The sequence below is a fragment of the Ranitomeya variabilis genome, chromosome 4 (genome assembly GCF_051348905.1).
Source record: "Ranitomeya variabilis isolate aRanVar5 chromosome 4, aRanVar5.hap1, whole genome shotgun sequence".
Lineage (NCBI taxonomy): Eukaryota > Metazoa > Chordata > Amphibia > Anura > Dendrobatidae > Ranitomeya > Ranitomeya variabilis.
In genome coordinates, this window is record NC_135235.1 from 287,569,640 (window position 1) to 287,594,623 (window position 24,984).

General features: G+C 43.6%; 1 protein-coding gene across 1 annotated transcript in view; it reads left to right on the plus strand.

Moving 5' to 3' along the window:
• The window catches only part of GNB1 (G protein subunit beta 1), a 69,432-nt gene that overhangs the window by 31,489 nt on the left and 12,959 nt on the right, over positions 1-24,984 (plus strand). Inside the window, exons 2-5 of the mRNA XM_077250100.1 lie at positions 11,991-12,091; positions 19,880-19,918; positions 20,049-20,155; positions 21,340-21,403. Of these exons, the coding sequence (XP_077106215.1) occupies positions 12,035-12,091; positions 19,880-19,918; positions 20,049-20,155; positions 21,340-21,403 (267 nt within the window). The 5' untranslated portion in view covers positions 11,991-12,034. The remainder of the gene's footprint in view (positions 1-11,990; positions 12,092-19,879; positions 19,919-20,048; positions 20,156-21,339; positions 21,404-24,984) is intronic.

Below are 24,984 nucleotides of genomic sequence, written 5' to 3' on the forward strand. Positions count from 1 at the left end.
ACAGGAATGCATTGATCCGCTTACTTCCCACATGGGGCTATGCCCACCATGCGCAAAGTAAGCGGATCTTGGGCAGATGGTACCCAAGGTGGAGGAGAGGAGACTCTCCTCCAGGCCCTGGGTACCATATCCCTGCTAAAATAAGAAATATAAAAAAAAATGGTTATATACTCACCTTCTGGCGGCCCCCAGATCCAGCCCAGGCCTTAGCGATGCTCCTGGCAGCTCCCGTTTCCAGTGATGTGACAATGACCTGTGATGACATAGCAGTCTCTCATGATGCTACGTCATTTGGGATCATTGCCGCGAGGATCGGGAAGGCTGTGGGGGACACCGGAAGGTGAGAATATCACGATTTTATATATTTTTTTTTAAATAATTTTAACACTATCTTATACTATTGATGCTGCATAGGCAGCATCAATAGTAAGAAGTTAGTGTTTGACAAGTGTGACCAACCTGTCAATCAGTTTTCCAAGCGATGCTACAGATCGCTTGGAAAACGCTAGCATTCTGCAAGCTAATTACGCTTGCAAAACGCTAGTGTTTAGCGGGAAAAGGCATGCCATTTCCACATGCGATATACCCGCGGCAGGGAGTTGTAATTGCCGCAGCAATTCAGCAACGTGTGCACATACCTAATAATTACTATAAAGCGATTACAACCTAAATTGTTGCATTATTTCATTGGAAAGGATGAGTAAATGCTCGTTGTATTCTGATGGCTGAATCCGTATGTAATGCTCTTTTAGATGTCTGAACAGCAGAGGCCGTGATGTTCTCTTCCTTCTAGAGAATGAGCCTCGAGTTTCAGCAGCTCATCCCATTGAGAACTAAAGCATTGTGAAATGAATCTTGGCTCTGCGTGATGGATGTGGCCTGCAGCACATCTACTCTGAAATGGCTTTCTCTGTAGGAACGTTTAGTAGAAGGATGTCTGCCTATAATGGAGCCAGAAGCCACTATGAGGTGTAATGGAGACTCAGTACTGCATATTTTGAGGTTATTTTGCTGGGTGGTCTATTTTTTTTAATTTTTTTTTAAAGAGAATTTCCTTATTATGACTTGTATTTGCATGAATGTGTTTTGTTGCATTTTAGCCATGTCCTCCAAGTGCAGCAGGCTTGTGCTATAGAGCTTTACTGTGTGTGCTTGGTCACTGACCTGTTTCACCACTGAATCCTTTGTGTCTGGGTGTGTTCACACATTGCGGTTCTTGCTATGATTTTTGCACATCTGCTGCAAAAATGTAATATAATGCCCATATAATTTAGCTATCTTGTGTATCAAGGGTTGTTGTCACATGAATAGTTGATTTTTCCATATTTATTCAGATTACAGGTGACAGAATATATTAGAGTTGGGCTATTTGCACAGCTTGTCTGTATTTTTTCTAATATATGCTTTCTAAATTAAACATTAAAAAGGCTGTCTGCTACTTTAGCATTGATGTCCTATCCCCAGCCAGTCAGCTGCTCTTGGGGTCGGTGGCGCCTGGGAAGTACTTGTGTGAGGAGCTGGCAGTCTTCTGAAAGTGGCTGGGGCTTAAGTAAGGGTACCGTCTCACAGTGGCACTTTGATCGCTACGACGGCACGATCCGTGACGTTCCAGCGATATCCATACGATATCGCTGTGTCTGACACGCAGCAGCGATCAGGGACCCCGCTGAGAATCGTACGTCGTAGCAGATCGTTTGGAACTTTCTTTCGTCGCTGGATCTCCCGCTGTCATCGTTGGATCGGTGTGTGTGACACCGATCCAACGATGCGTTCGCTTGTAACGAGGGTAAACATCGGGTTACTAAGCGCAGGGCCGCGCTTAGTAACCCGATGTTTACCCTGGTTACCATCGTAAATGTAAAAAAAACCAAACCGTACATACTCACATTCCGGTGTCCGTCAGGTCCCTTGCCGTCTGCTTCCCGCACTGACTGACTGCCGGCCGTAAAGTGAAAGCACAGCACAGCGGTGACTGCTGTGCTCTGCTTTCACTTTACGGCCGGCAGTCAGTCAGTGCGGGAAGCAGACGGCAAGGGACCTGACGGACACCGGAATGTGAGTATGTACTGTTTGGTTTTTTTTACATTTACGATGGTAACCAGGGTAAACATCGGGTTACTAAGCGCGGCCCTGCGCTTAGTAACCCGATGTTTACCCTGGTTACCCGGGGACCTCGGCATCGTTGGTCGCTGGAGAGCTGTCTGTGTGACAGCTCCCCAGCGACCACACAACGACTTACCAACGATCACGGCCAGGTCGTATCGCTGGTCGTGATCGTTGGTAAATCGTTTTGTGAGACGGTACCCTAACTGGTAACATATATAGATGTATATAGATATGTTGGTATGGTAATTCATTCTGCCCACATGCTAATTGTCTCTCCTCCCTTTAGGCTTCATTACTACTGAAAAGAAATGCAAAGTGTGAACTGGACGCAATGCTGTTAATCAGTAGTCTCTTTACAAGGCCACTTCTATAGTGTCAGAACTACTACTCAGGGAAATGTGGTAATAGTCAAAGAACTGGTTTAGAGCAGTCTTGTACTACGCAGCTGTAGGGTGGGTTTTGCTAGGTTAACCTGCTAAATAGAACAAATTCCCTTTCTTGTCTTTACTCACTTGAGCTGATGTCTAAATGATAATCCGCCACATTATAGTGGGCCTGAATCAGGACTTATCAGGACACACATCTAGTCCATTCAGGGCCATCTTCTCCTGGGCACAGAATTACAAGGACAAGTTCACATTAGGTGTTTTTGCTGCATTTATTAATGCTTTTTTCATGTTAATTTTCAGCTGTCTTGCAGTACCAGCAAAGACTGAGATTTCAGAAATCTCATGCACAGTTTTTTTTTTTTTGTTTTTTTTTGTCATCACTATTTTGTACATTGAATGTTTTTTTTTTTTTTGGGCCATAGAGCATGTCACAACTGTAAGCTTTTTTTCCTCAGCCTTTTTCACCCATTGAGTTGAGTGGGTAGTGAAAAAATGCAGCGGCATTTTTTTGTTTTTTTTTTAAACACTAATCTTTCAGCATGAATAAGAGATAAATCTAGCATGCCAAAACCTCCTCAACAAAAGAAAACTTTTTTTCCTGCCAAGCTGCAGAAAAAAAATGCTGAAAAAACACCTAGTGTGAACTTACCCTTAAGGTACCTTCACACTAAGCGACTTTGCAACGATAACGATAGCGATCCGTGACGTTGCAGCGTCCTGGATAGCGATATCGTTGTGTTTGACACACAGCAGCGATCTGGATCCTGCTGTGATATCGCTGGTCGTTGCTGAAAGTTCAGAACTTTATTTGGTCGTCAGATCGGCGTGTATCGTCGTGTTTGACACCAAAAGCAACGATGCCAGCGATGTTTTACAAAGGTAACCAGGGTAAATATCGGGTTACTAAGCGCAGGGCTGCGCTTAGTAACCCGATATTTACCCTGGTTACCATTGTAAACAAACAGTACATACTCACCTTCTGCTGTCTGTCACACGTCCCCTGCCGTCCGCTTCAAGCACTGACTGTGAGTGCCGGCCGTAAAGTAAAAGCAGAGCACAGCGGTGACGTCACCGCTGTGCTGTGCCTTACGGCCGGCACTCAGTCAGTGCAGGAAGCAGACGCCGGGGGACGTTACGGACACCGGAATGTGAGTATGTACTGTTTCGGGTTTTTTTACATTTACGCTGGTAACCAGGGTAAACATCAGGTTACTAAGCGCGGCCCTGCAGTTGGTCGCTGGAGAGCTGTCTGTGTGACAGCTCTCCAGCGACCACACAGCGACGCTGCAGCGATCGGCATCGTTGTCGATATCGCTGCAGCGTCGCTTAGTGTGAAGGTACCTTTAGGCTTGTGAATCCTACCTCCCTTCTAGCATGGACTAACTGTATATAGTCAATCTGCAGCCATCCCCAGTAAGCCTTGTCTGCCAGGAGGCAGTAGAGGAGCCACACTTGCAGCAACTTGGCTCTGGTGTCAGAGCAAAGTCCCTCGGTTGGCCAGGTACCATGCTTGGCATTATACGGGGCCATATAATGGTGTCGTTTTGGCTGCGCATGGCAGTTGTCGTTTGGATAGTGTTTTGCTGTTTGTCATGGTGAAACGAATAATTGTGATTACTTGAGGAACCCACACCCAAGGCTGATTTACCACACCTTTTCCTCTTTGAGCCGCAGCAGAAACCTAATCAGCGAGTGTATGGATTATGAAGCCTGTGTACAGGGTGGGGGGTGTAGAAAACATCCTGCGTTTGCCGGTCATGGCTATGGTGAAGTTGAGCTAAATGAATAGTTTGTTCCATCCCTGGAGATCTAATAAGAAACTCTGCTGGGGTAGGTCATCCTCTGTTACGTTTTCACATGACCATCAGTTGTTTTTATTATGTATATATAAAATTTCGGTCCCAAAATCTGTACTGCAGTATTTCAGGTTGCCACCAGCGCGAAGTCTATGTTCACACGTTGCGTGTGTGCTGCAGGTTTTTTTTTTTCTGCAGGTAAAACCTGCTTTCTTGGCAGTAAGGCTATGTGCACACGTTGTGGATTTACTGCGGATCCGCAGCGTTTTTTTCCGTGCAGAAACGCTGCAGATCCGCAAGTGATTTACAGTACAATGTAAATCCATGGAAAAAAAATTGCTGTGTCAGTGGTGGCGAAAATTCTACACGGGAAACGCTGCGGATCAAAAGAAGGGGCATGTCCTTTATTTGTGCGGTTCTGCAGCGTTTCTGCACCCATTTCATTATAGAAATCCGCAGTGGTAAAAACACATGAAATCCGCACAAAATCCACATAAAAAGCGCATCAAATCCGCACCTGCGTTTACTGCCAAGAGATGCAGAATCCGCCCAAAAAATTCCAGAGGCAAATCCGCAACGTGTGCACATACCCTTAGGGTATGTGTCCACGTTCAGGAAACGCTGCGTTTTTGACGCAGCGTTGAGCCGCAGCGTCAAAAACGCAGCATCCAGATGTTACAGCATAGTGGAGGGGATTTAATGAAATTCCGTCTCCACTGTGCATTAAAAAACGCATGCGTTTTCCCCGCAAAAAACGCACATGCAGTGCGTTTTTTCAGAACCCAGCATGTTGCTACAATGAGCAAAACACGCAGGAACACCGCAGGTGACCTGCCAGCGACCTCAGGTGCATTTTTGGTCAGGATTTTACCTGCATAAAATCCTGACCAAAGCCTGAAGCAAACCTGAACGTGGACACATACCCTTAGGCTATGTGCACACGTTGCAGATTTGATTGTGGAATTTTCTGTGCAGATTCTGCATTTCTTGGCAGAAAACGCAGGTCAGAATCTGCGCTTTTTTTTTGGTATGTGCACACATTGCAGATTTTTGTGCAGATTTCTTCCTTTTTTTTTCCCCCTGCAGATTTCTATTATGTAATGGGTGCAGAGACGCAGCAGATCTGCAAAAAGAATTGACCTGGTCCTTTTTTTTTTTTTTTTTTTTATTTAATCTGCTGCGTTTTCCGTGCAGATTTTTCTGCACCATTAGCACAGCATTTTTTTTTTTTTTGCCATTGATTTACATTGTACTGTAAATAACTTGCAGATCTGCAGCGTTTCTGCGCGGAAAAGAACGCTGCGGATACGCAGGAAATCTGCAACGTGTGCACATACCCTTAAGGAGCGGTGTGTGTTGCTGCGGGTTTTTTCCTCTTGTGCATGCTGATAGTTTAATGCCTCCCAAAAACATGGTGCAACTTCCTTAGGCTATTGTTCACATGTTGCGTCTTTGTGTGCTCTTATGCATATTTTTGTCTGCGTTTTACAGCACCTGCAAAAGCTAGGAGATTTCAGAAATCTCGTGAAGTTTTTTTTTTTTTTTTTGTCCTTACGGATTTGGAAACTGCTGATTTTGCAAGCTGCAGCATGTCACTTCAGGTTTTTTTTTTTTTTGCAGCGCTTTTTTCACCCATAGGAAATGGTAAGTGCAAAAAGTAGATATCTGTTTTATGCAGCAAAAACTCGGCAAAACCTGCTTTTTGTAATCCGCTTAAAATTTGCATAAACAAACCGATCATGATTAAGGGTGTGTTCACCTGACACGCGTTGATGCGAGCGACATACAAACACGAATTCACCTGTCTTCGTGACTTATCATGTCCTGTGTATTGATTTCATTTAAAGAATCTACTCGTGAAGCTGGCAAATTCCTTGGTTTGTCGCTTATTTGGGCTGCTGCAGAGCCGTTGTCCGAGCTTCAAGTGGATGAGGTTAACGCTGATGTGAGCTGGAATCTACATTAACAGTTTTTTTTTTTTTGTTTTTTTTTTCAGCCATAGAAAGCAATGAGTTAAGTGCAAAAATTGCAGGTATCAGGATCGTCTGGTTTTTTTTTTTTAATTTTTTTGCGTCTAAATAGGCCTTCAAAAATTTAGTCTAGATTAATTGGTGCATGGGCCAAAAGTTGCTGCAGACTTTGACTGACTTGATGAGAAAAATCGGTTTCTTTTCACCTGCAAAGACTAATCCTTAAAATGTACTAAAATGCTGCTTTACACGTGTGTAGTTTAATTTTTTTAATCTAATTTTTATTAAAAATAGCATAATTTTGTAAATGACATCAGCAATAAAAGTGAGGGTAACATATCGTTGGACTCGTGCTACCCGAACCACCTGACTAGTCCTATGCGGTACCCACTCCAGGTGACTGATGGGTCTCTCGTATGTGCACACATAGGAGAGACTTGTCAACTGTGGTGTGGGGAGAAGGCGGCTGTGGATCGCGTCAGACTAGTCCCTCTGTCCCTATAGTCTGCTGCCAGCTTTTCACATGCCGTGGCTTTTCAGATTAAGGTATACTGATGCAGTCGTGCACTCAGTCCGCTTCTTGCCGATTTGCAGATTTACTTAACCCTATGCTAGAGTTGCAGTGCAAATTTCATCACATTGGCACATTCTGGATGATAAAGGTGGCATATAGTGTACATTTTTCTTCATTATGCTTGACAAAAAGATGACTTCTCCCTTGGATAGGTAGAAGTCTAGGCGGACACTTGTTACTCCTGCCCACAGTTTTCCACCTCCATCGGTGGCCGAATGTACATGGTGTATGAAGAACACTGCAGCTCTGCATAACCCACAGCCGTTACTCAACCGGGTACGGATCGGTGCTTTTCTTCTTTGTACCGTAGCCCCTATTGTGATCGCAGCTGGTTGGTGGTGGTGCCAGGTTTTGGTCCCACACTCATCTGATTTTGACTTCCTATTCATATGATAGGTCAGAAGTATAAAAGTAGTGAACAACCTGGATATTGGTTCATGTGATCAGTCTGTTGCACCCACTCTCCATAAAGTCACGTCCTTCTTTTGGATGAACTGCTAAGTGTTTTAGGCAGTTTCTGCTAGTCCAGGTGGCACTTGCTGTGTTTTTGCGGCCCCAATAGATTTCTATGGGGCCACAAAAATTCATCGGTTTGGCCGTGAGGGCCGTATTTACGGCCGTGAAAAATTATTTAGCCTGCTCAATTTTTTTCACATCTTACGGACACGCCTCCCATTGATACTCAATGGGGCCGCAAAAACAATGGAAGTTTGATTTAGCAGTGCACCATGAAGACCGTATTTGTGGAACGCAGTTCTTCCCCCCCCACTACTTAAAACCAGAAAAGACGGCGATCCGCAAGATTTTTTTGGCAGACAATAAAAATTACGGCAATACGGCCCACAAAAATGGGCCGCAATAACACGGCAAGTGTAAAAGAAGCCTTAGAGCACCTTTCTAGTTTCTTTTCCGGTGGCAAAAAAAATGGAAAATAGATTTTTCTTGAATTTTATAATCTTTAATCATCTGTACAGTGTTCGACCTCAGACTCTTACTTTGCATGTTGAGAAATTTTGCTAATGGAGAAACTAGGTAGGATTTATTTTTTTTTTAGTATTTTCCAAAATGTTGTTGTGTAGGATGGTTGGCGATTGTCTCGGGTTTTTGTGGTGTACCAGGTGCTGTCGCAGCACTGGGTAATTTTTTTATATTTGTGAACAAATATTTACCGTATATTTCTGGGTGTTAATCCTGTCTGATTTGTGGAACTTTTGAGTCGTCTTTGTGGTCCTTGTAAAAGCCTTGATAGACGGCTCCAGTGGTTTTATGTATGATCGTTCCTCTCCGCAGTTCACGGAAAGTATAATCTACGATTGTCCGAACTCAGCGTTTTCTCAAGATCCGCATTAGAGCATCATGATCCTCGGCCTTTCTAATGTTGGGGCTTCTTGTGGATCTGAGTTCCCAATTCTTCCTACGCTTCTTCCCAGAGGGGTTTTCCTAATAAATATATATATATATATATATATATATATATATATATATATATATATATATATTTTTTTTTTTTTAATTTAATGTCCCTGTCACTAAAAATCCTGTCTAAAAGTTTCAGTTCTGAATGAATGTGTTGTGACAATATATTATGTAGGTCAATCATCTTCTCCACTGGAGCAAGGGAAACAGTGTTCATAAATTTGGTGTCTTGCATGTGTTTTTGGAATAATTTTTATGGCACATTGAAGCTTGGATTCCCTCAGAAAATTGTTCTGGATCACACAAAATCCCAAAATATCATTCAGACAAGGACATCCCAGCTTTTTGAAAAAGCTTGGATGCCCCTATCGTCACTATTAACCCCCACTACTGGTCTGTCTCCCTCTTACCAGCCCATGTCATGAACTCTGGAAGAAACTTGTCACAGACTATCCTTTGTGCCTAAAGGCCCCGTCTCACTAAGCGATTTACCAACGATCACGACCAGCGATACGACCTGGCCGTGATCGTTAGTAAGTCGCTGTGTGGTCGCTGGGGAGCTGTCACACAGACAGCTCTCTCCAGCGACCAACGATCAGGGGAACGACTTCGGCATCGTTGAAACTGTCTTCAACGATGCCGAAGTCCCCCTGCAGCACCCGGGTAACCAGGGTAAACATCGGGTTACTAAGTGCAGGGCCGCGCTTAGTAACCCGATGTTTACCCTGGTTACCAAAAAAACAAACACTACATACTCGCCTTTCGGTGTCCAGGTCCCTTGCCGTCTGCTTCCTGCTCTCACTGAGATCCGGCCGTACAGCGAGAGCGCAGCGGTGACGTCACTGCTGTGCTCTCACTTCTCACTGTACGGCCGGCAGTCAGTGAGAGCAGGAAGCAGACGGCAAGGGACCTGGACACCGGAATGTGAGTATGTACTGTTTGTTTTTTTTTACATTTACGCTGGTAACCAGGGTAAACATCGGGTTACTAAGCGCGGCCCAGCGCTTAGCAACCCGATGTTTACCCTGGTTACCAGTGAAGACATCGCTGGATCGGTGTCACACACACCGATTCAGCGATGTCAGCGGGGCCTCAACGACCAAAAAAAGGTCCAGGCCATTCCGACACGACCAGCGATCTCGCAGCAGGGGCCTGATCGCTGGTACGTGTCACGCATAGCGAGATCGCTATGGAGGTCGCTGTTGCGTCACAAAACTTGTGACTCAGCAGCGATCTCGCTAGCGATCTCGCTATGTGAGACGGGGCCTTTAGGTCCTGTTGGTAAATGTCACTTTAAGGAAGCTGCCACCCTGCCAAAAGGCGCATTAATCATGCCGAATATTTTCGTCAACAAGATTAAGGGGATTTACACTCAGGTGCTTTTTACTAATTGTGTCCGTGTTTCCTCTGAGCATTGAAAGGAGCTTTTTTTTGTGTTGTTTGAGGTGCAGTAATGCCCCCAGACATATTGGATTTCAGTAACAAAACCTTGATGTGTTGCATAATACTTTATTTTATGTTTTTATTCCTCCCAAACATCAGATCCAAGTGCCTTGCGGCAAGTGTAGCCACGTTCGTGTGCATATTGGTCACAGGCAGCTTTAATAGTATAGCCATCCATGATGAGGGGATTGTCATTAGCGTCTACTTTGCAGACCTTCTTATCAGGCTGTTTTTAATGATGTAAGTATGTTAGTTTAGAGTCACTTAGCCATCTGGCATTTTCGCACGGTCTCCCGTTACATCTTGGGACAATACCTTCTTTGAAATACACGTATGTGTTAGTGTTCGGAGCTCCCTACTCCTGGGTCTCAAGTAGGGTACCCCTTACAAGTATTGTAGTTGTTTTGGATGAATGTGATACTGCTCATGTTCTAATCAGTAGGATCTAGATTGTTTCACCACATTCTAAGGGTATGTGCACACGTTGCGGATTTCTTGCAGAAATTTCCTGAAGAAAACCGGAAATTTTCTGCAAGAAATCCGCATTTTTTTTTTTGCGTTTTTTTCCCGTTTTTTTTGCGTTTTTTTAGCATTCTGCAAGCGTAATTAGCTTGCAGAATGCTAAAGTTTTCCAAGCGATCTGTAGCATCGCTTGGAAAACTGACTGACAAGTTGGTCACACTTGTCAAACATAGCGTTTGACAAGTGTGACCAACTTGTTACTATAGATGCTGCTTTTGCAGCATCTATAGTAAAAGATAGAACGTTTAAAAGTAATAAAAAAAATGCTTATACTCACCCGCAGACAGCAGATCTCCTCACCGGCGTCCATTCCTATAGCTGATGTGTGCGCGCAGGGCCTTCCATGACGTCACGGTCACGTGAGCGGTCTCGACCAATCACAGGACAGTGACGTCATTCGACAAGGTCCTTCACCGCACACCAGCTGCTGCTACAGGAACCGAAGACAGCGTGCAGCACAGAGGCGGGAACACTTCGGGGGCCATCAGAGGGTGAGTATAGGACTATTTTTTATTTTAATTCTTATTTTTTTACCAATTATATGGTGCCCAGTGCGTGGAGGAGTCTCCTCTCCTCCACCCTGGGTACCAACCGCACATGATCTGCTTACTTCCCGCATCGTGGGCACAGCCCCGTGCGGGAAGTAAGCAGATCAATGGACCCCTAGGTGTGCGGAATCCCCTGCAATTCCGCATTTTAATGAACATGTTGCTTTTTTTCCCGCGATGCGATTTTTTCGCGGAAAAAAAGGCTACATTTGCACAAAAAATGCGGAATACACTGAAAATAATGGGAGGCATATGTAAGCGTTTTTTTCACGTTTTTAATCACGTTTTTATAGCGAAAAACGCGAAAAAAACGCGAAAAATACTGAACGTGTGCACATGGCCTTAATCTAAATCCCAACCTTATTGATTGTGACTGTACTGATACCCAGTTGTTCAGCTCTTCTGGCTACAGAACTGTTTCTTTTTAGCTGTTTTTGCCCTTGACGTACTATAAAGAGAAGCAAAACGTTGGATTAGGGTCAGGAGGATAGTGGACAATTTAAGACTCAGCCGGTTTTGTGTTAACCGGATTTGAGTGAGTAACTCGGATCTATTCGGGCTTAAAGATGACATTGTATGGAGGACAGGGGAAAGGGCTGTACAACACAGAACTACATCTGGTAGCTGGACTAGAGCTGCCTAGACCTGAATCTCGGGGGAACTGTAAGTATAATTCTGGGCATATTCTCACGTCCAGTTATGGTATAAAGCTTGCTTTATAGTTCTGAAGACTTTTACATTCTGCCCGCTTACCATTTTTATATATTGGATTGTAATACTTCCGAACAACAGTGGCTAACAGGTTCTCTACCAGCACCCAGGTCTGCAACTGATCAAATTTTATTGCTGGGACATATGGTATTTAATTAGGTTCTAAGGTGGTCTAAATGGCTCTACTTAATGATGCACATCCCTGTGGTACAGTGGGACTTTTATTAAATATCTGCGTTGGGCTTGTGTTCCTTTTACGTCATTAATTTGTTAGCTCGTATAATGGAGCAAATGGCAGGGACTAAGCTCAAATTGCTTAGGCTAAAACGTCGATTACACTTTTAGTTCTTTGGGAAGTGTGGGCTTCAAAAATGGTCTCCAACCTGGACATCTTTGGTGGGTTAAGCCTATCTAAAAAAAAAAAATAAAAAAAAATAATAAAGTTCATGCTGTAAATCTTCTGAACTCAGGAGGTGTTGAATGAAGTAGCTGACTATGAACCTTTCTCCTTGCAGAACTGAGTGTTGGTGGTAGAGAAGCTTCATCTTAGAGAAGAATCATGAGTGAACTTGACCAGCTACGTCAGGAGGCCGAGCAACTCAAGAACCAAATTAGAGTGAGTAAAATAAAACCCTGCATGAATTTCCAGATTTTTATTTTTTTTATTAGATCCCCGATTTCATTTCCACATTTTGTTTTGCCCTAACTGAACTGCTTTTATGTAATCTTAGTAGACTCTAGATGCCAACTTCAGGCTTTCATTTCTTTTTTCCTTTTATCTTACTATTTTTTCTTCTGCTTTTGATGATCTAGGACTGATCTATTTAGATAGCTCCTCACTGTTTGAACGTGAGGTTACAGCCGAACTTTTACAGCGTAAATAAGATCCATCCTTCATCGGAGGCGCCTGCTCTGTCTGTGGCCGGTTATACGCAGACTGCGTGGCAGCACAAAGATAAACTTCATATTCTTGTTTTAGTCAGTTGCATGCCTTAAATAAGTGAGATTTCTTGTCCTGGTCGTGGTGGTGGCTTCACTTCTGGTCCTCCAAATAAAAGCCTGTGTAGTGCAAGGTAGCACTTAATATTTCTTGCCTCAACCTATATTCTGGCTTCTTTGAGCAAGTTGAGATCAGTTTGCTAATCCTAAAGGTCTTACTGCTGTCTTATGGGGAGCCCCTTACTAGAAGCCCCTGGATATTATTTTTATAAGTTTTTTTTTATTTATTTTTTAAGGTATGCCGTTTTTAGGTTATAATGGTGTTCACACAATCCTAAAGATTTGGGTAGCTAAGGATTTCGGTGACCTGTAACATATTCTTTGAATAGTTGATTTGCAATTGTGGTGAAGCCCCTTTATGTAACAAGTTGCCTGACAAAACCTGTATAGTTTTAAAGTTTAAAGAGTGGCTGTTGCCAATATGGAGATTTCCTTTTTTATTTAACAGGAGTGGGACAGCCTGACTTTTTTCTAAATATAAGTTGTCAAGAGTGCACAGAAGAAGCCCCAATTCCCCCCAAATGGCCTGACTTTCCAGCAAGAGTCTGGTTCGAACTTCCAGGTTGTAGGATCCCGGAACTCGCAACCCTCAGCTGCCCGTCTTGTTGAGAAAGCGCAAGATCTCTCATGTTATCTCAAGATCTTGCTATCTGCACTTACCAAACCTTGCCCCATCCTCAAGTTATTTAATAATAACCTCTTTATTGATGTTACCGTTCCTTAACCACTTTGCACTAACCCCGCAATGCTGCATCCTTTACAAAGAATCAGATCTTGTGCTTTCGCTGCGAGAGCGGCCGTAGAGGGTTGAGGAATCCTATTCTGCATGCTGGGAAGCCACAGCCCAGACATAGAGAACAGACTTTTGTTAAAGACTGCACCTTTTAAAGGGGCATTAAGGTTCCTAATTGTTTTAAGAGAAATCCAGTTTGGGTGCGCCCCGCTTTATTGAATTATAAACGGCAGCCCCATATTGGTGATGGGCAATTTTCAAAGATGGAAAAGCTGCATAGCTTGGAGGAGTAGATCCTGAATCGAGACAAATACAAGACTGGCTAATCTACATAAAAGTCATTAACCCCATGCAGAATCTAGTCTAAATCTCCAGGACAGTATGTCCTCCAACTAAGAGCTGTGGGCTATTAAACAGTTCAATTTATTACTAAACGTATCCTGTAAAATAAGTCAGCGTTCGCTTGGGTTCACGCTCTTCTTCACTGCCAATATAGAAAAAAAATCTCTTCGAAAAATTGTTTGTTCTCCAGTTTCTTCCTCTTTCCCCCACTTAGAACTTTGTTTTATGACACAAGTTACTCGGCCAGTCCATCTCCACAGATCTCCGAGCCCCTAGAACAATACCAAATTTCAGACTCAGAAATGCACACCAAGTTCCCTACATAGGAGGCCGCATAAAGGTTCTTTTATATCACTGGCACGGCAATCGGTGAACCAGTCTTATAGAAATAGTCAATGACGACTCTAGATGGTCACATATCTGGCCAGGAATTAATCTCGTTCTGTTTGCTTTATCGCCATGCACATCAGCGTTTCAGAAAGTGAATATTTCTCGGCCTTCATTAATTCTCGACTCTTCTAAACAGTTATTAAAAGCTTGGCTCCAGCCAGGACCAGACTTCCTGGATGTCTTTAGTTTAGTATATCCGTTACAAGGTCTGTTTTTCAGAAACTGACAGGTATTAGTTATGTACATTTTTCACTTTTGCCTGTAGATTTTGTTGTAGAGTATTTGATTGTACATAAAAAAAAAAAAAAGTGGCAGACAACTGACGTATTGCAATACAGCATGAATGACAAATCCCAATATCAATTAGAAAGCATAAAATCAATGGAATTAAAAATTGTGGACTAATAGTAACTCTTTTTTCCTAGAAAGGGTGCTAATCTCATAAAACCTAAAAATCTGTGAACCAAATGTTTCTCATCCATGGTCCATATTTTGCTGAACCCGTTTATCCAAGAAAATTAAATTAATTAAATTATTAGCGAAGATCCAAAATCTTCGGATGTTAGGGCACATTTACGGGACGAGATTCATAGATACCGTCGCCTCTCCCCTTTTCCTTTCCACGTCCTGAAAAACCGAATTTAAACACAAGGAGTACATTTAGGTGTGTTGGTTTGTACCATGTACAGGTTTCACGGTCTGAGAACAGACCATGATGCACGGATTGGCCCAAACACGGCAGCGTCATATGCCTATAAGGCTGTTTATTTCGAGTCGGGAAACCTATGGCTGGTCCTTACTCGAATTGCGAAACGCAGGTTTGCGATTTTGGCCTAAAATTGATTGCCGAAACGTTGACAGGTTTCCTGTGGAACTTATTGACTTCTGCCATTTTACGAATCGTAAGGACTCACAAATTTTTTTTGCCCCCCCTTCCTTCTTTCTGATGGTTTTAGTTGTTAACCTTTGCACGCAGTAAACCTCAGCGCCCCATTTCACATTCTTGCTTCCATACCATGCATGCCGCATTTGTCAATGTAAACTTTTCTTGGTATTTGCACACTACTGCTGGCTTGTCAAAAACAAAAAGTATTGATGTTTTTCATATTACTCACTGTGTTTAGGAAATTATTAGATTTACACAGTATTAAAGGCTTTTCCTTAAAAAAATAAAAAAAATAAATAAAAATAATTTCCAGTTTCCGTAGGCAAGGGAATAATTTGCTTATCATTGGGGGTCCAGTACGACCACGGAGACTCCCAGCATTATTGAGATCCAGGCTTTGTCCTGAATGGAGCAGACGTGCGTCTGATCAGCCTCAGTCAGTGTCTGTGGAGCTGCCAGAAATAACGGTGTTGGGCTACTTTCACATTTGCGTTAGAATCCGCAGCGCTACATCCGCAACCGCATGCAAAAACGCATGCAAACGTCTTATAACGCAGCGTTTTTTATCCACACCAGCTTACGGATGATGGTAAAAAAAAACGCAGCGTTTGCATGCATTTTTACATGTGTTTGCGCTTTTTATGCGCATGCGTTTGATATTTTCAGGAGGGTGTGTCTTTAACCCCTTCCCGACCTTTGTATGCGTCATGAAAACCAGTGCCAATCCGACCTGTGACGCAGCATATGCGTCATGGCCGGATCGCGTCCCTGCAGGCCGGGTGAAAGGGTTAACTCCAATTTCACCCGACATGCAGGGACAGGGGGAGTGGTACTACAGCCCAGGGGGGTGGCTTCGCCCCCCCGTGGCTACGATCGCTCTGATTGGCTGTTTCACTTTCAACAGCCAATCAGAGCAATCTGTAATATTTCACCTATGAAAATTGGTGAAATATTACAATCCAGCCAATAGCACCGGCCATGGCTGGAGACCCTGATCTGGCCCCCCTCCGTCCTGTCCTAAGCACCTTCCCCACCCCCCCACCCCCGCTGTCCGATGGCACCCCCCCATACTTACCTAGTCCCGGTGTCCTCCGTCTTCTCGCATGGGCGCCTCCATCTTGGAAAATGGCGGGCGCATGCGCAGTGCGCCCGCCGAATCTGCCGGCAGATTCGTTCCCTGTACATTTTGATCGCTGTGATAAGTTCTATCACAGCGATCAAAATAAAAAAAAAAGTAAATAACCCCCCCCCCCCCTTATCACCCCCACAGGTAGGGCCAATAATGAAATACAGAAAATATATTTATTTTTGTTTTTCCATTAGGGGTAGGGTTAGGGGTTGGGTTAGGGGTAGGGGTAGGGGTAGGGTTGCACTTGGGGATAGGGTTGCACTTGGGGATAGGGTTGGAATTAGGGTTAGAATTAGGCTATGTGCACATGGTGCGGATTTGGCTGCGGATCCGCAGCGGATTGGTCGCTGCGGATTCGTAGCAGTTTTCCATCACGTTTACAGTACCACGTAAACCTATGGAAAACCAAATCCGCTGTGCCCATGGTGCGGAAAATACAGCGCGGAAACGCTGCGTTGTATTTTCCGCAGCATGTCAATTCTTTGTGCAGATTCCGCAGCGTCTTACACCTGCTCCATAATAGGAATCCGCAGGTGAAATCCACACAAAAAACACTGGAAATCCGCGGTAAATCCGTAGGTAAAGCGCAGTGCATTTTACCTGCAGATTTTTCAAAAACGCTGTCGAAAAATCCGCACACAAATCCGCAACGTGGGCACATAGCCTTAGGGTTAGGGTTGGAATTAGGGTTAAGACTAGGGTTAGGGGTGTGTTGCGGTTAGGGTTGTGGTTACGGTTAGGGGTGTGTTGGGGTTAGGGTTGGAGTTAGAATTGAGGGGTTTCCACTGTTTAGGCACATCAGGGGGTCTCCAAACGCGACATGGCGCCACCATTGATTCCAGCTAATCTTGCATTGAAAAAGTCAAATGGTGCCCAAAGTCAGACGTGTGCCCAAACAGTGGTTTACCCCCACATATGGGGTACCAGCGTACTCAGGAGAAACTGGACAACAACTTTTGGGGTCCAATTTCTCCTGTAACTCTTGGGGAAAAAAAAAATTGTGGGCTAAAAAATTATTTGAGGAAAGAAAAATGATTTTTTATTTTCACGGCTCTGCGTTATAAACTTCTGTGAAGCACTTGGGGGTTCAAAGTGCTCACCACACATCTAGATAAGTTCCTATGGGGGTCTAGTTTCCAAAATGGGGTCACTTATGGGGGCTTTCTACTGATGAGGCACATCAGGGGCTCTGCAAACGCAATGTGACGCCCACAGAGCATTCCATCAAAGTCTGCATTTCAAAACGTCACTACTTCACTTCCGAACCCCAGCATGTGCCTAAACAGTGGTTTACCCCCACATATGGGGTATCAGCGTACTCAGGAGAAACTGGACAACAACTTTTAGGGTCCAATTTCTCCTGTAACTCTTGGGGAAAAAAAAAATTGTGGGCTAAAAAAATCATTTTTGAGAAAAGAAAAATTATTTTTTATTTTCATGGCTCTGCGTTATAAACTTCTGTGAAGCACTTGGGGGTTCAAAGTGCTCACCACACATCTAGATTAGTTCCTTGGGAGGTCTAGTTTCCAAAATGGGGTCACTTGTGGGGGAGCTCCAATGTTTAGGCACACAGGGGCTCTCCAAACGCGACATGGTGTCCGCTAATGATTGGAGCTAATTTTCCATTCAAAAAGCCAAATGGCGTGCCTTCCCTTCCGAGCCCTGCCGTGCACCCAGACAGTGGTTTACCCCCACATATGGGGTATCTGCGTACTCAGGACAAACTGGACACCAAGATTTGGGGTCCAATTTCTCCTGTTACCCTTGGGAAAATAAAAAATTCCGGGCTAAAAAATCATTTTTGAGGAAAGAAAAATTATTTTTTATTTTCACGGCTTTGCGTTATAAACTTCTGTGAAGCACCTGGGGGGTGGGCGTCTAGTTTCCAAAATGGGGTCCCTTGTGGGGGAGCTCCAATGTTTAGGCACACAGGGGCTCTCCAAACGTGACATGGTGTCCGCTAACGATTGGAGCTAATTTTCCATTCAAAAAGTCAAATGGCGCGCCTTCCCTTCCGAGCCTTGCCGTGCGCCAAAACAGTGGTTTACCCCCACATATGATGTATCGGCGTACTCAGGAGAAATTGCCCAACAAATTTTAGGATCCATTTTATCCTGTTGCCTATGTGAAAATAAAAAAATTGAGGCTAAAAGAATTTTTTTGTGAAAAAAAAAAAAAAAAAAGTACTTTTTCATTTTTACGGAAGTGCTCACTATGCATCTAGATAAGTTCCTTGGGGCGTCTAGTTTCCAAAATGGGGTCACTTGTGGGGGAGCTCCAATGTTTAGGCACACGGGGGCTCTCCAAACGCGACATGGTGTCCGCTAAAGATTGGAGCCAATTTTTCATTCAAAAAGTTAAATGGCGCTCCTTCCCTTCCGAGCCCTGCCGTGCGCCCAATCAGTGGTTTACCCCCACATATGTGGTATCAGCGTACTCGGGACAAATTGGACAACAACTTTCGTGGTCCAGTTTCTCCTTTTACCCTTGGGAAAATAACAAAATTGTTGCTAAAAGATCATTTTTGTGACTAAAAAGTTAAATGTTCATTTTTTCCTTCCGTGTTGCTTCTGCTGCTGTGAAGCACCTGAAGGGTTAATAAACTTCTTGAATGTGGTTTTGAGCACCTTGAGGGGTGCAGTTTTTAGAATGGTGTCACTTTTGGGTATTTTCAGCCATATAGAACCCTGAAAATGACTTCAAATGTGAGGTGGTCCCTAAAAACAATGGTTTTGTAAATTTTGTTGTAAAAATGAGAAATCACTGGTCAAATTTTAACCCTTATAACATCCTAGCAAAAAAAAATGTTTCCAAAATTGTGCTGATGTAAAGTAGACATGTGGGAAATGTTATTTATTAACTATTTTGTGTCACATAACTCTCTGGTTTAACAGAATAAAAATTCAAAATGTGAAAATTGCGAAATTTTCAAAATTTTCGCCAAATTTCCATTTTTTTCACAAATAAACTCAGAAATTATCGACCTAAATTTACCACTAACATGAAGCCCAATATGTCACGAAAAAACAATCTCAGAATCGCTAGGATCCGTTGAAGCGTTCCTGAGTTATTACCTCATAAAGGGACACTGGTCAGAATTGCAAAAAATGGCCAGGTCATTAAGGTCAAAATAGGCTGGGTCATGAAGGGGTTAATGGGCATGCACAGTCCGAAGTACGCAAGCGCATCAAATGCATGCGTACGCAAAGACGTGTACGCATGCTTTCCCATAGATAGTGATGCGTTCTTTTGTCGCATTCCTTGCGCTAACAACCGCATACGTTTCTAGGCGGCAAATTGACACCTCTAAAATTACTACATGTTGCGTTTACCGCACCAAACCGCAGACGATGAATCGACGCATGCGTTGTCAAATGCGGCAAAACGCAACCAATCGCAGACGCATGCCTCCCCTAATGTTAAATATAGGAAAACACAACGCATGCGGATAATTGCGGAAGAAATGCTGCTGACACAACCGCAAATGTGAAACCGGCCTTATTCTGTGTTTTTTTTTTTTTTTTTTTTTCCTCTCAGTCCCATAGACAATGTATTGTAGGAGGTCGAACACATGCACCTCCGTTCAAGACTGGCTGCAGACCCCCAGCGATCAGCAAGTCAACACCTGTCAAATGTTGTTTTTTTTTTTGCAGATTAATTAACTCCCCATACCCAATAGCTGTCACCAGCCCATTGAAGTCTATGGGATTGGCCAATATTCATCTGTTCTGTTAGGGCAGCAAATGTAAAGCCCAATGACAGTAACATATTTGTACTCTGTATAGGCCTTGGATCTAGTGATGGTTATGTTTTCCGTAACAAGGATGATCTGAAATGAAGTGGTGGCGCAGCTCGTGCCCGTCTGACGTGGTCCTGCCGCATCTTAAAATTTTTTGTATTTTTTTTTTTCCTTTTGTCTTCTCAGGATGCCAGGAAAGCATGTGCAGATGCCACTCTGGCTCAGGTAAGAGTTCAGTTTCTGTAACTTGATATTCATTTAGGTCTCTAACTCTCGCTTTATTGATCCGTTGGGTCCTTTTAATGTGTAGCTAATAATAAAATATAATTTTGGTTTCTCTTTCACCCCAATACAGATCACAGCCAATATTGATCCAGTAGGTCGAATTCAGATGCGCACTAGGCGTACACTGAGGGGCCACCTTGCGAAAATCTATGCTATGCACTGGGGCACAGACTCCAGGTAGGTTTTATGTTATCGATGGCTGTGATGATGGCCATGAATATCCATTTAAAACTCACAAAATCCAGATTTAAAGGTGTTTCAGACATGAAAATGATCAATAGTAGCTAAAATGACTTTTCCTAATCTCCTTGGTTTGCCCCCCACCTCCACCCTTTCTGAAGTATTACAGGTGGCCATTGGTTAACCTGCTTCCACCTCCATGCAGAGAGGTTATGTACTGACTGTATTAAAACCTATAGGATTTAGAAGGTTTAAGGGGATGTGCTCTACTGGAAAACCTAAGGTTAATTAAGTCAAGACTGAAAATGAAGTATACTCCCCTATTGCTGCGGCGCTGTTCCAGTGATGTCTGCGACCTGTTCCTGGCGGTGATGCAGTATTGTCACGAGCAGTCGCTCATTGGCTGCAGCCAGCACGTCAGTAGTCCGTTAGATCTGGCGTCCACTTTGATGAAGTAGTAAAGGCTGCAGCTGACGAGCGGCCACTTATTGACTTCAGGTGGCATAGCAAAGTCGATGCAGGAGGGGAGTACAGACTTTATTTTTATTATTTAGGTCCTGAATTAATTATGCAGGGGTTATCCATAATGTACAGCACCTTTAGCTCAAATTATACTGTTTGCATTGGAAATCTTCAAAATGCGAATAGCTTTCTGCTATACACCAAAAACAAAAAAAATCATCACTTTATAGCGAGCTTGCAACATGTTTAATTAAAGGGTTGGCTGCTTTTTTTTTTTTTTCTTCTCAAACTTGTAATAACATTTTTCGTTTGTACTAGGTAAGCTTTAATTATGACTGTAAATATTTTTTTGCACTATTCCTACATAAGACTGTAAACTTTGGATTTGCTCTTGCCCCGGCCATAGGCATGAACGTGCTAGCGATTATTTGACAGTTTCCCTGGCTTCCACAGGTCTTATAATGGACTGCTCCTTTAACCATGGAGTGTTTTTATCTGAATCTGAATGTTTTTTCCTTTGTGAAGCCGCTGTAGGAAAAATGTAGTATTAAATGGCGACCAATTGGAGGCGATCTGCATTAAATTGTCTAGGTGGTACCCCCTCTTGTGGAAATTTTTCTTTGATTGATGCACTGTCTACATAGACTAAACTACATCCACGGTGCTACTTGCACTTCTTGGCTCATGTTCTTGCGTCTTTGTCATTTTTTCCCCTCCAGGCTGCTAGTTAGTGCCTCCCAGGATGGCAAGCTTATCATCTGGGACAGCTACACCACAAACAAGGTAAGCTGCACTAATCCTTACCCCAGACTGGTGCACCTGTACAGTGTTTTGCTAGTAGATTGCAGGTTTTATTGGGCGCTCCAGTGTAATAAAAATGACAGCCACTTTATATGGTCACCTTTATTCTTCCCAAAAGAACACTTTATCCTTGAGTAAACATGTTACACTGAACAAACAATGAGAAAAAATCAGATCCTATTGTTTCATGAGGATTTTTTTCCCATTTAAACCCTGCCAAATCTACATTAGCTTCATAGTTTAATGCAAACTTTATTTGTCCCCTTTTATCAGTCATTTCCATGTAGATCAGAGCTGCATGTCATCATGAGAGAAGCCATGAGCAAGTGCTGCTCAGAGCAACCAGACAATTCTGTGTGCCCTGAACGGTTTCTAGTACGATTGATATGTGCGGAAAATATTATCTACAAGACATTGTGCTGTAAATGCCATTTTTTTTTTCTCCTTTGGAACATGCAAACTGCTTGTTGGGTGTGATGCGTTTTGAGAGTTGGCCAGCCTATGGGAACGAGCAGGGCCGGCGTCAGCACCCGGGCAAGTGCCCGGGGCCCTGGCGAGCCGGGGGGGGGGGGGGGGGGGGCGGCGGCACTCACGCAGTCATAGATTCCAATTTGCGCTGGCAGCACAAGCATCTTCTCAGTCAGTGCAGGGCCAGGCACATCGGGGTTAAGGACACAGCCAGCGTGTGACATTGTGGGCGGAGAGAGCACGTTCTCCTGCTCTGCTCTCCCGCCGCTGGCTGCGTGCAGTGCTGAACTTATCAGGCACAGGCAGATTCCGGAGGAGCTCCTACCGGCGCCTGAGTGAGTGCCATGCTATATCGCTGTATATTCTGACAGTCTGGGTGACCTGGGTCGGCCATGGGCTGGGCGGCTGCAGCTGATATAAATAAATAAATATATATATATATATATATATATATATATATATATATATATATATATATATATATATATATATATATATATATATATATATATTACAGCAGCCGCCCAGCACAGCCTATATAGATACAGTGTATATAATATATATATATACAGGACGGGTGCGGAGGCTTGGGCTGGGCGGCTGTTAAAGTATATACGCTGCACAGTACCACTCCCCTGTGTATATACGCTGCGCAGTACCTCTCCCCTGTATATATACACTGCACAGTACCCCTCCTCCTGTGTATATATACACTGTACAGTACCACTCCTGTATATATATACACTGTACAGTACCACTCCTCCTGTCCTGTATATATACACTGCAGAATTTACAATAGCTACCACTCATGTAAGAAGTGAAATCTGGCATTGTACTATACCTATACTTCTCTGCTGTATCTGGGCATCATGAATCGTGGTATGTGTTAAAGGACGGGGGGGCCCACTGAGACTCTTTCGCCCGGGGCCCTCAAAAACCTGGAGCCGGCCCTGGGAACGAGCGTTGCAACAAATGCTCATTCCTGATGATTACTTCTTGTAAGTGTGTCTTTACTTCTAACTAGTTACATTTTTTAGTTGCATAGGTTGAAAAAAGACCTAGCTCTATCAAGTTCAACCTTGTAAAGCTGGCCATATACAGGAGAACTGTTGGCGAAAAGTTCGACCGACCGCTATGTCACAAGGCCTCCCTACAGAGGAGCACTTCATTCATCTTGGCTGAGGGCTGTTTTCAACCCTGTTAACATTTCCAGTTTTGCAATGCGTTGGTCACCAAAAGCAATTTTGGCGGTAATGGAGTGGTGGTCAGTGTGCTGACGAATCCCTTATTCTATAAGGGATAACCAAAAAGCAGAGTTCTGATTCTATTAATCGGCACCAAATTATCCATACATTTAGGCCAGGCTTTGTTTTTTTTTTTGTTTTGTTTTTTAAAGCATCGTCCCAATAAAGGCTGTCTGGATATATTGCCCCATGTTGTCAGTCCAGGTAAAATTAGGCCATTCCTATTGTAGGCACACAAACTTATGTCTAACTGAAGGGCTTGATCCAGGTAAACCACTATCTGAGGGCCTCGAACAAATATTTGATCCTACCCCTTTAAGTATACATTCGGAGTAGTGTTGAGATGGCTTCTGATGTCATGCATCTTTTCTGGCAGGATTTTTGCGGGCCTGGCTTGGATCAGCTCTTCCTGTAGCATGTCTCCCATGATTTATGGTGGAGGGATACAGGAAAGAAATGGTGTCATAAAGTAAACCTGCGCTAGTGTAAACTCTGCTGTACAAGGCTCTGTCTTCTCGGAGCTTCAAGTATACCTTATCCACTCTGCTTGTGTGTAAAAAGTGCATGTACGTGATACACCGCGCTCTGTGGATCCATCCGTAATCTGCATTCATTTGCACAATCGTGATTTATAAAGAAGCCGTCAGAGAAAATGCTCCAGGTGTAACCCGAAGCCTCCTCGACTTCACGTCTAATGTAGTATTTCTAGATGAGCAACTTTTCTTCCCTTCCTGGCACCGGTGGTTGGGTTATTCGATGGTAGGGTTCCTGACCTCTTTCATTTGCGGTTTGCAGCTTCTTCCTGTCTGTCGACACTTTTTTGCTCTCAGGAGATGCCTGTATAGGGTTATATTTCATGCATCTTGCAGGCATAGAACCATCTTTTATAGATTGGTGGAGGTCCGGGCATGAAGACCCCAAATGTTTGCTCAAAAAGAGAGGTGCGCAGCTCATGAGAAACAAGCGCACACAACGGCATGCCGACTCCGTCACAAAGCATAGGCAACTTTTAAAGACCTAAAGGGTGGATATCCAATATATACAGAAAACCTGATGACCAAATCTATTTTGACTTAAAGGGAACCTCTATCAGTAGCTAAATATTAACGGCACAGAATTTGGAATTTAGTTTAGATTAAAACCATGATGTCATTTATATGTGGACGTCGTGGATATGCAGAGAAGCAAATTATAAGCTCCAGCAAATGAGGTTGTGGCGTGTCCAAAAAAATGTCTGGAGGAACACGTGGGCTGAGCCCCCGTGAGTACGCCCTCACCCATGTAGATCAGCTTCTCAGTGGGTGCAGCATGTTCAGTCCTGTTCCCAGAAAAACTGTTGGGTAAACATCTGTGGAGCTGATGAAATCCGTCCGCTCGCTGCTGCGCTGATTACCGGTTCCACGGAGATGCACACAACCCGATCATTACTGCAGAGTCATTAGGAGGGTTCACATTTTATATGGAAGATCAATATGTTGTAGATTGTGAGCCCTCGCGGGCAGGGTCCTCACTCCTCCTGTACCAGTTATGACTTGTATTGTTCAAGATTATTGTACTTGTTTTTATTATGTATACCCCTCCTCACTTGTAAAGCGCCATGGAATAAATGGCGCTATAACAATAAATAATAATAATAATAATAATGTAGCCATAATATTAGTGACACGGCCATTAGTTTGTGTTTTGGCTTTCATTTTCTTCTCCTCCCCTTCTGGGTGTTTGTAAAGGATAATAGAGGATAAAGTTTAGGATCACCGTCATTTTGTTGGTGACTTCCAGTGATACTGACAAGTAGACTGTCACTGAGGATGGCCGGCAGCGCTGATTCTGTGCTGCTCACTGTACCATAAA